The sequence below is a fragment of the Schistocerca cancellata genome, chromosome 2 (assembly GCF_023864275.1).
Source record: "Schistocerca cancellata isolate TAMUIC-IGC-003103 chromosome 2, iqSchCanc2.1, whole genome shotgun sequence".
Classification (NCBI taxonomy): Eukaryota; Metazoa; Arthropoda; class Insecta; order Orthoptera; family Acrididae; genus Schistocerca; species Schistocerca cancellata.
In genome coordinates, this window is record NC_064627.1 from 665,412,083 (window position 1) to 665,424,667 (window position 12,585).

At 38.4% G+C, this 12,585-nt stretch overlaps 1 protein-coding gene across 1 annotated transcript in view; it reads left to right on the plus strand.

Moving 5' to 3' along the window:
* The window catches only part of LOC126162367 (uncharacterized), a 98,824-nt gene that overhangs the window by 63,621 nt on the left and 22,618 nt on the right, over window positions 1–12,585 (plus strand). The window contains 2 exon segments of the mRNA XM_049918821.1: window positions 7,606–7,638; window positions 7,641–7,807. Coding sequence (XP_049774778.1) covers window positions 7,606–7,638; window positions 7,641–7,807 — 200 coding nt within the window.

Here is a 12,585-nt window from a genome sequence, read left to right on the forward strand (position 1 = left end):
TACTGTCCCTCTTACAACACCCTATGCTGCATATACTTTCATAACAATCGTTCATTATAACAAAATCAGTTATGTTTTCTAACAGTGGATCATACATCTTTAGTACAGCATTTTTCACTAATGTAATAAAAAATTTAGTCAAAAATTGTCTGTCTAGAGCACACTTTATTTCTTCAGATGGATGATGCACTTTGATAAACTGCCATCATCAGATCAGTCACAAAACAAAACAAGGGTTATCCTTTATTTCACATTTCACTAAAAATAAGATGTGCTTGCTTACTCATGAAAGAGAAATACAATATACAGATATGAAAGATACATACCAAAAACTTAGAGAATCAAGAGATCATATTACATCAAATAGTTCATGATCATACCATGCATAAACACATGCTCGTGGTAATAAAGCTACAGGTGAAAAAGTATATTGTACATTGGGCACAAGGTGGCACTAAAAAAAAAAAAAAAAAAAAAAAAAAAAACACCACAAGAATTATGTTGTCTGCTTTAATAGAACTATAACAGGCTCAAACTTAATTACATTAAAAATATATTTTACTTTTATGTTTCCATCCTTTATAAAGTATTTTACTTAAGTTTCAGGGAAATATCAGAAGCATTGAGTCATCAACAGGCAGGCAAAAGAGAGCTATAAAAGAACTTGCTAGCTTTCGGAATAAATCCCTTCTCGAGCTAGAGTACAAAACACACACACACACACACACACACACACACACACACACACACACACACAAAGGGAGAGAGATGTGGAAGGCAGGAGAAGGATTTGGGGATGGGTAGATAGTGACTTGTAGTGAGGCAGCTGATTTGCTGCTGTTAATGTGGAAGTGTGGGGTGGCAGGTTCACATGCTAGGCATGTGGTACACACATCCCAGAGCCAGGAGCCAGTGGAGAGTGGTGCATGATGAGGTGACGTCGAGACATGAATTGGGAGGAAGTAACTGGACAGAGGAAGGGAAGGAAAAGCGGTTGGGTGGAGGATGATAGGACAGTGGGTTAATGGAGGTTGAGGCCAGGAAGATTATGAGAGCGAAGGGTGTGTTGCAAAAATAACTACCAACTGCGTAGTGTAGAAAAGCTGGTGGTAGAGGGAAGATCCAAAAGGCCCAGGTTGTGACGTTTTCATTGAAATTGAGTATGTTGCTGTCAGCTGCATGGTGTGCCACTGGATGATTAACTTTATTATTCTTGGCCACAGTTTGGCAGTGGCCATTCATTCTGGTGAACAGCTGGCAGCAGAGTTAATGTGGCCGCTTTCACAGTGGCGTGGCCTCTTATGGGGTAGGATAAGCCTGTGACAGGATTGCAGTAGGAAGTGCTTGTGGGTGGATTGGGCAGGTCTTGCACCTGGGTCTCCCACAGTGATATAATCCGTGTGGCAGGTTGGTTTGGAGTGGGAGTGGCATTGGGATGGACAAAGATATTGTGTAGGTTGAGTGGGTGATTGGAACGTCACTTTAGGAGTGATGGGAATTTATTAATTTATATATTTACTTTTTTGTTCCATGACATTTTCCCCTATGTCAGTAATATGCTGTTCAAATTTTCACATAATTCTGAGCATCGATTCTCTTTCTATAGTGTTTTGAAACTGGAACTTTAATTATAGATACCCTGTATTTATGAGCACAAACCAGAGAACCCTATTGGTTATTCTATCATTTTTTCTGACTCTAGCGTCAGGATCCATCTCTCCAATGAATTTAATGTGTTTCATGCTGAGTTCTATGTGATTCAGATAGCTTTGGATCTGACAAAATGTGACCAGGGGTTGACAGGGCTTTTTTGCAGTGGCAATCCAAATGAAATTGAGCCTGCAGAAAATAGTTCTGGTAAAAATGGTGATACAGTTAAATCATTGGAAATCAAATTCACTGATTACTTCCTCACCCATGGCAACAGACATGGCAACAACTAATAAACTAGCAAATACAGATGCATTATATTTACTTTAACAGACACTCAGTGCACCACAGACAGACATTAGTCTCAAGAATAGAACCCATAAGGAGATTTTAAAAATTATCAAATCACTAGAATATGTAATTCTACTGTCTATGATGCTGTTTGTGGCAGAATGTTGATATCTGACCTGAAAGGACTAACTGTACGCTATGTTCGCAATCATTTAATGACTCAAGGCATATTTCCTGAAGACTTGGCTATGTTGTAGCTACATCCATCTATGAAACAGTAGTTAAGCAAACTATCCATAATTACTGATGCTTCTCACTCCTTCATTCCTTTTAAAAGTTTTGGAGTAATTTGCCTATGACAGAATGTAGAATCATTTATCTGAGCAGAATGTGTTAACCATCAGAAACACAAGGCTTCACAAATGAAGTCATAACAGTGCTAAACAACAAAAATTATCTGAGTGGTGTACTTTGTGATTTCAAAAAAGCCTTTGATTTTGTGTATCAAAAAACTCTAATAGGCAGACTAAGGTGTTATGGCATTATTGACACCATGTTTGTTTGGATGAAGTCTCACTTCCGTAACAAAGTGGGTGTCACATTGACAAACTGTGTCACAGGCATGAAACTACCATCCGAATGAGGGAACACAACATATATGGTTCCACAAGGTTTGATACTGGACCCACTCTTTATTTTTAATGTACATAAATGATTGTCCAATGATTTTAAAGCAGGGTCAGCCACAGTGTGCAGAGCTTCTTGAGAGCCTGCTGTCCGGGGCTTAGCCTGTCTCAGCACTATGCAGTACATCTCAGGTTGGTTGCATCTGTCTCAGCTTTGCGTGATCCTTCTCAGAACTCCTTGCCGTGGTGAACATTTCATTTAGCATTGTGATGCAGCACTGTTTCTTCCCGTATTTGGTGCCGCATTTTTTTGTCAACACAACTTTCTTCAGTTTGGCAGAATTATGGTGGCAGTCTAATGATCCATCATCATAAGTCTTTAAAAAAGAATTAGAAACACAGTTATTTTTCAAAGAGGAGAATGAGAATTCTCTATGTCTATTGTGCAATTGCATATTCACCAGACACAACAGATTTGCTGTGGAATGCATTGCGACACCATGGACATAGAATTTAAAGATTTAATTTGTGAAGATAGAATGAACAAGTTGGCAGACCTAAAAACAAGTAGTACAGTACAGTAAGCCACTCTATATGTGCATACCCCATGCAAATCATTGTGTTTGTATTTGTACATGTATGCTTGTAGAATGCCATTGTATTTATAGCCCATTCCATTATTTCTTGTTTTTGGTCAGTAACATGTTGTTGCAGCCCGTCTTTAAAAATGAGCTACAAAAAAGTGCTCAGAATTGCCACATCAGATAAATCTTTCAGCAGTGGTGAGTAGATTATTGGAGCAGCAGAACTTATGATACCATTGAAGGTACAGAAGTTTTGCAAAATTAGTCTTTTATGACAATCACTCACTCACTACATAGTTGTCATGGCAGCGGATGTTTACTGGCAGCTAATTGATGATGCCAGCAAGTTCCTTGCATTCTTGATTCCTTTGGACAAGTCAATTGACATATTGTACACAGCACAACTTGCGGCTTATGTCCGTGCACATGTGCGAAGCTCAGGCATACATGTGTGATCTCACTTGTCTGTCTACACATTAAACCCACTGACATGCCATGCTGTCTGAGCAGAAAGATGCATTCCATTACATCATCGTTTCCTGACCTGTGGTTCGTGAACCTCCAGGGGTTTGCAAAATATTGCAAGGCGTTCACCATACATCTTTTTTCCATAATGGTGGATTTTGAGGTTAGCCTTATTACTGTTTCCTAATTTTCTGTGGCATTGTCATAATAATAATAATAATAATAATAATAACAGTAATTATTGTTATTATTAGTACTTTAAAATTAAATTAACCCATAATGCCCCTTGTTAAATATGTGCAACACCAGGAATTTATCACATTATTTGAGCAATAAATTAATATTTACCATGAATACTAGATTTACAGTTATTTATTAGGAATGCATTTGATATCCATACAATGGAAATTTAGTCTGCAAGCTTCTTTGTGTTCCAAAAATATTGACCACAGTACTGTGAACGCAGTAAGGAACAGTTACACAACAGTCACGCCTTTGATTTTCAACAGTAGCCTACTTCTTCTTTCATTGTGGTACATACAGTAAGTTGTCAGTTACACATCAGAATCATTTCCATTCACATTAAAATGGATAACTGGTTGAAAAGTGGAAGTTTGAAAGGGAAACAGGGTTTAAAAATAATTGCAAGTTGCTGTTGTGTCAACAGAACATTCAGCTTCTTGTGGTGGTGTGTGTCATTCCAACAAAAGTGAACTATGTGTAAAGAAAAGAAAGTATGATGGTACAATGGAAAATTCAGGTTGGAGTAATGACGATATTGTGAAAAGAATAGGTTTCTAATCACCATATAGGGGAGATGTTGAGTTGCAGACAGGCACAACAAAAAGACTAATAAACACATAAGGTTTTTACCAGAAGGCCTTCTTCTGAAATAAACACACACACACACACACACACACACACACACACATACACACACACACACACACAGATTCACACAAATGCAGCTCACACACATAATTGCATTACAACAGCAATATTGTGTGCACTTCCCTTCCATACTCCCTCTCCCGTCCCTACCAAACTGTCTTCTGAGTGGATTGATGAAGCATGCCACACTATCCTCTCTTGTCCCAACCTTTTCATCTCATACAGAGTAGCATTTGCATCGTAGATTCTCAATTATTTGTTGGATGAATTCCAATCTCTGTTTTCCCCTGTGGTTTTTACCCACTAGAGCTCCCAGTAGTACCATGAAGTTCCCCCCCCCCCCCCCCCCCCCCCCCCACCCTCCCTCCAGTGCCTTAATTCATGGCTTACAATCTTGTACCTTCTGCTTGTCAATATTTTTCATATATTTTTTTGTTTGTCAGTTCTGTGGAGAACCTCCTCATTCCTTATCTTATATTATCAGTCCACTTAATTTTCAAAACCTTCTATAGCAACACATGTGAAACGCTTCAGTTCTCTTCTTTTCTGGTTCTCCCACAGTCCATAGTTGACTACCACACAGTACTGTCCTCCAAACATATATTCTCAGAAATTTATTCCTCATATTAAGGGCAATGTTTGATATTATCAGACTTCTGTTGCTTAGGAATGCTCTATTTGCCTGTGCTAGCCTGCTTTTTACATTCTTGAGTCAGAAGGCAGTTAACAAAAAAAGGTGATGGACACAATTTTTGCTGTTGTTATGCAGTTGTAAACCCAATTTTTTAAATTTTTATAAGTCTGTTCTCTTGCACCAACAGTTGGTAACAGTATAATATTGCTCTTCACGAAGTATTGTACAGACATTCAGATTTTCAAATATTAATGCAGCATAATACAAATATAAAACAAAGCTGCTTACAAGCAGTTCAGTGTTCATTGCATGACTGCACTACCACCTAATGCAGTGTATCAACTGTTTCTGCCTTTCTCCACTCAGACAGCGTGGTGATAGTGGGGATAATGTTCAGTCAGATGAGAGATCTGCATGCATGTAAGCACTGTGCACATTTGCAAAGTTCTTGGCGTTCGCTGCTTTAAATACTCATTAAAAAATTCCATGTTTGCCGATGACTCATGCACAATAATAAAGAATCCAAATTCAAACCTAAGAGACACAATTCAGATAAGATCCAAACAGGCCTACAACTGGATCACAGGAAATAGTTGAAGTCTAATTTCACAAAGACTCATATTATGTGAGTTCAAGTAAGCAAAAATGACCTGCTCTTACCAGAAGTATACAACAGTCCTACACTAAATGTAAGATTCCATGTGATCTAGCTAGATGACAAGTTAAAGTGGAGTCAATACATATATAAAATTATCCAGAAGCTCAATTCAGCATGATTTGCCCTTAGCTGTAGCTCTCATTGTTTTGATCTAAATGCAAAAGTGTTGGATAATTCTGTGCATTTTCAGTCCACGTTGTCTAATGGCATTATCTTCCAGGGCAGTGCGCCTCAAATAATTAATAAATAAATAAAGTATTAATTCAGCATTAATTAATAGTAAGAATATTGTGTGAAGTGATAGCTGCACCTCTTGGAGTGACCCTTTAAAGGATTTTGGAATTTTTTACTCTCACACTCTAATATATTTGCTTGTTAATGGCTTTTGTTGCTAACAATAAAAATCAGTTTCAGTTGAACTGTGCTCTACACAATCTACAACACACAAAAATAATTTTCATGTAGGCTTTGCAACCTCATCTAGGTTTCAGAGTGGAGTTATGTGCTCTGGGTGAAAGGTGTTCAACAAGCATCTATCTAACACAGAGCAAGAAATAGAGAATCCATATCAATTAAAAAGAAAATTAAAAACATAATTTTTCTACAAATTTTTGATAATCTAGATTGAAGAATTGAAAAGCTCAATTAGCTACATGGCAAATAGCAGTGTTCATCATAAAGCTGAATAACAAGCAGAAATGCATTGTAAATATGTCTCTGTATTTACAGGTTAAGTTACTATTTTCCTTGAAAATACCATTGAAATCAAGTGAATATTAAGCTCCCAATCATAGGAGATAAACAGCAACTTTTTAATGAAACTGAGAAAGCAGCACCTTTCTTTTTAATTTACTGTGTTAAATTTAACTAGGTTAAGCACTAATCAGTATACTGATAGTTTATCGTTAGTACTGAGCACAAACTAAGTTTCTGTGGTTTGGTTATCTCTTTTTTTCTAATGTATACTTTGACTCATTCCACATCCTTAAAGGTTCATCTCTTTATGGGATCTGCTGAACATGAGGAACTAATTCAAAATGGTTGAAATGGCTCTGAGCACTATGGGACTTAACTTCTAAGGTCACCAGTCCCCTAGAACTTAGAACTACTTAAATCTAACTAACCTAAGGACATCACACACATCCATGCCCGAGGCAGGATTCGAACCTGCAACCGTAGCGGTCGCGCGGTTCCAGACTATAGCACCTAGAATCGCTCGACCAGCCCGGTCGGCAGGAACTAATTAATTAATTAATAGAAGACATGAATTTTTTTACTATTGGTTTGTACTTTGTACTTTAGAATTTGTCTGTCCTTTCAGTTAATTTCTGATATCTATGATGTTGATCCACTGAGACTGATATCAGCATTTTAAAACTTAGTTTTCTGTACACAATCACAGGCTTTCTATCAGCTAACATGTCAGTGCAGATTTTATGTATACTGATCTGATAAGAAACATTGCATCTGTGATGGCACTGTAGTTCACTAAAGAGGAAGGAGGAGAATTTCCAGAGAAGCATCTAGGAAACAGTTTAAACATATAGATAACAATAAAAGAAGAAAGAACATGTCTGTTTCAGTGTCTATATTTAACTTGGTGAACAAGATAAAGGAAAAGGGTAATTAAGAATTAATACTAAACAATAAATTACTTCACTTCCAACTATATATCACAAGCATCACCACTACCTTTGTGCTTTAGTATTTGGTATATGATTGTACTAGCTATGTAAACTGAAAATAAGTACGTTTGTGGTGGTTTGTATCATGATTTCTAAAGAATTTACTTATTTTATTTTACAGGTGAAGATATTCCAGATGCTGCAATAAGAGAAGTCCTGAAGAAACTAATGTCCAAACAGAATTCAGATATCTTATTTGTTTCCGACATACTCATGGTGCTAATTTTGCCTGCTCAGATATTTATTTTATTGTCTGCCTGACTCCTATTTCTGAATCAATAACAAAATGTGACCGTGAGATTGCAGATTGTCGGTGGATGAAGGTATGCACATTCAATAAAAAAATTCCTGCATAAAGATATCAGTAGTGTGGTGATTAAACTACAAAAGAATATCATTTCTTTCATTTTAATATTCTAGCTCTATTTCAGTTCTCATCTTTTTCTGGGTTAGTTAGCAATACTGCTTCATGCACAGAGTATATTAAATTACAATATTATGAAAAGGATAGTTGCTGTTCACCATATAGTGGAGATGCTGAGTTGCAGATAGGCACACATTATGTCTGTGCAAGTTGTGTTTGTGTTTTTTGTCTAATTCTGATGAAGGCTTGTTGGGCCGAAAGCTTTGTTTGACAATCCTTTTGTTGTGCCTATCTGCAACTCAGCATCTCCACTGTATGGTAAGTAGCAAGTTTCCTTTTCATAATATTGTCATTATTCCATCCTGGATTTCCATTGTTTGTATATATTAAATTAGTGTACAAATCTGATGCTATTCAATCTATGGTCAACAAATTGTCAAATACGAGAAATCTCAATACCATATAGACTGAAATAAGTCACTTATAGATACCAGTGACACAGTCAGAGAAAAAACATTAATCGCTCACTTAATTTTGACCTTCATTGTCATAGCTAACAATTTTTTTGGTTAGAAAGATGGGAAATACCACGTCTCTGTTGCACTTTCCCCTCCATTAATTAGAGTTACACATTCTTTTAAAGCTTTTTACAGCATTTTTGTATCCATAACAATTATTGTTAGTTTTTAGGAGTGTTGCATATTTAATGGAGTATTCTTGTGAGAAGTAGCTGAAACATGATGTGATAATACCCTTCTTTGTCCATTTAACTGTTAAAATCATCTGCACACATGCTTCTATTTTATGTACCTTTCGTGCATATACTGCTGCATTCAAATGACTGCTCTGAATTTGCTGTTAGGATTACAGTTCAACTTAACTGGTAGGAGGAAGTCAGGAGCATTTCCCTCAGCATAATACCATGCTCAGAACTGTAGTGTGGTGTTGAAGCCAACATGCAGGTTTAGAACTGGTTTAATACAAATTCATTGCTATGACTGAAAACGTAAGATTGAAACAACAAACTATAAATAAGGTCTGGTAACCATGGAGCACACCTCCTGACATTCAGCTGTAGATGAACATTTATCTGTCCTCATGTTAAACCCGATGGGTAGTCATAAAGTTTTTAGTATCACCTAAAAAAAAGAAAAAAAAACATGTTTCAGTGTGACCCATTTTTCCAGTCATAGATGACTTGGCAAAGATCTTGGCTATAACAGTCTTCATTCTGTCTCTTCAGGAAATATTCTAGCTCAAAGATCACCTTGTCACTATTGTGAAAATGCCTACCACACTGTGGTTCCTTCATCCAAGGAAAGAAGAAGAAGAAGTCACTGAGTACCACATTAGGAGAGTATAGGTGGTGAGACAAAATTTGATAGCTAAAGGAAGCGGCATATGTGATTGTGCCCTATGCACAAAGATCTGGGGCATTCTCATGGAGCAAAAACATCCTCTTGATTGCCTCTACAGCCGTGTGATACCACATTAGGAGATGTCATTAGTGTGCTCTGCTGACAGTTTGCCCCTTACAAGCATAATCTGTTAGCACAATGTGCAATGTTATGTAAGGGATATTCTGCTGAGTAGTAGCTTCTCTAACCAGTGTCCCACATGATCAAACAAATTGTGACTTTATCTGATGTCACTCGTACCTTAGGTAATTGGGGTATGCACAGCTCTGTTTAAGAAGAATAGCTTGATAATGTCACAGGGTCAAGCCGCACACATCTGCTCTCATGCTCAACAGTCAATTCACCACAAATAATAACCTTAGCAGTGATCGTGCAGTCAAAAGTCAATGCACTGACTGGAATTGCAAGTTAATAAAATAAACAGAAATATTAAACAAAAGATATATGAATAATTAATAAAAAGGGATCTGTTCTAACATCTATATTGATGTAGATGACATCAGAGAATTGTGTTGAATAATGGTTATTCAATAAGATATAACTCAAATTTACAGAAAGTGGCCCTACAATAATCACTTCTAATGCAGACAGAAAATAACCTTATTAAAAGCAGAAAGTTGCATTGAGAGTGTTACAAAAATGGTAGCTAAGTCCCCAAGCTAAATAGTCATCAAAGGTGCTAAAAAAATCTAAGTACATTTCATGATCACAATCTATGAAATATTCACCAGCTCACCATAATTCCGAGTTCAGCATGATGATTTACACACAAGAAATAATGAGTAGAAATTCATACTCTGTCTGCTGTCAGTTCCATAATGCAAGCGGTAAAGTTAGTTCTGCACTGGAGCACGTCCAGATCTCGTGAAAGTTAGCTTCTGTTCAAAAGTTAAAGTATTTAAAGTATTGCAGAGGCTGTTCACCACCCAGAACCAATCACCCACACGACTGGATAACACATGTTCCCTTCTTCCAGAACAAAAGTAAAGGTGTCTTGTATTGTTCGCCTGAGTGCACCCCCTATGAAGTGTTTGTCTTCACTTGACTGTAGCCATGTCCTGCCACTGTCAACTTTCATTGGCTGAAGGCCATTTCCATCATAAATACATTGTTCTTATGCTCTACAGACATGATTTTGACTCAGCTTGGTCCCTTTCAGTACTAATGTAATATAGAGTGTGTAATGGGTATAAGAGCAGATATTTTTATAAGTGGTACCATATATATATATATATATATATATATATATATAGAAGGAAACATTCCACGAAGGAAAAATATACTTAAAAACAAAGATGATGTGACTTACCGAATGAGAGTGCTGGCAGGTCGACAGACACACAAACGAACACAAACATACACACAAAATTCAAGCTTTCGCAACCAACGGTTGCCTCGTCAGGAAAGAGGGAAGGAGAAGGAAAGACAAAAGGATATGGGTTTTTGGAGAGGGTAAGGAGTCATTCCAATCCCGGGAGCGGAAAGACTTACCTTAGGGGGAAAAAAGGACAGGTATACACTCGCACACACACACATATCCATCCACACATACACAGACACAAGCAGACACTTGTAAAGGCAAAGAGTTTGGCAGAGAGTTTGGGCAGAGATGTCAGTCGGGACGGAAGTACAGAGGCAAAGATGATGTTGAAAGACAGGTGAGGTATGAGCGGCGGCAGATTGAAATTAGAAATTAGCGGAGATTGAGGCCTGGCGGATAGCGAGAAGAGAGGATATGCTGAAGGGCAAGTTCCCATCTCCGGAGTTCTGACAGGTTGGTGTTAGTGGGAAGTATCCAGATAACCCGGACGGTGTAACACTGTGCCAAGATGTGCTGGCCGTGCACCAAGGCATGTTTAGCCACAGGGTGATCCTCATTACCAACAAACACTGTCTGCCTGTGTCCATTCATGCGAATGGACAGTGTTTGTTGGTAATGAGGATCACCCTGTGGCTAAACATGCCTTGGTGCACGGCCAGCACATCTTGGCACAGTGTTACACCGTCCGGGTTATCTGGATACTTCCCACTAACACCAACCTGTCAGAACTCCGGAGATGGGAACTTGCCCTTCAGCATATCCTCTCTTCTCGCTATCCGCCAGGCCTCAATCTCCGCTAATTTCTAATTTCAATCTGCCGCCGCTCATACCTCACCTGTCTTTCAACATCATCTTTGCCTCTGTACTTCCGTCCCGACTGACATCTCTGCCCAAACTCTCTGCCAAACTCTTTGCCTTTACAAGTGTCTGCTTGTGTCTGTGTATGTGTGGATGGATATGTGTGTGTGTGCGAGTGTATACCTGTCCTTTTTTCCCCCTAAGGTAAGTCTTTCCGCTCCCGGGATTGGAATGACTCCTTACCCTCTCCAAAAACCCATATCCTTTTGTCTTTCCTTCTCCTTCCCTCTTTCCTGACGAGGCAACCGTTGGTTGCGAAAGCTTGGATTTTGTGTGTATGTTTGTGTTTGTTTGTGTGTCTGTCGGCCTGCCAGCACTTTCATTTGGTAAGTCACATCATCTTTGTTTTTAAATATATTTTTCCTTCGTGGAATGTTTCCTTCTATTATAAATATATATATATATATATATATATATATATATATATATATATATATATATATATATATAAAACAAAGATGATGAGACTTACCAAACAAAAGCGCTGGCAGGTCGATAGACACACAAACAAACACAAACATACACACAAAAATCTAGCTTTCGCAACCAACGGTTGCCTCGTCAGGAAAGAGGGAAGGAGAAGGAAAGACAAAAGGATATGGGTTTTAAGGGAGAGGGTAAGGAGTCATTCCAATCCCGGGAGCGGAAAGACTTACCTTAGGGGGAAAAAAGGACAGGTATACACTCGCACACACACACATATCCATCCGCATATACACAGACACAAGCAGACATTTGTAAAGGCAAAGAGTTTGGGCAGAGATGTCAGTCGGGACGGAAGTACACAGGCAAAGATGATGTTGAAAGACAGGTGAGGTATGAGCGGCGGCAGATTGAAATTAGAAATTAGCGGAGATTGAGGCCTGGCGGATAGCGAGAAGAGAGGATATGCTGAAGGGCAAGTTCCCATCTCCGGAGTTCAGACAGGTTGGTGTTAGTGGGAAGTATCCAGATAACCCGGACAGTGTAACACTGTGCCAGGATGTGCTGGCCGTGCACCAAGGCATGTTTAGCCACAGGGTGATCCTCATTACCAACAAACACTGTCTGCCTGTGTCCATTCATGCGAATGGACAGTTTGTTGCTGGTCATTCCCACATAGAACGCTTCACAGTGTAGGCAGGTCAGTTGGTAAATCAC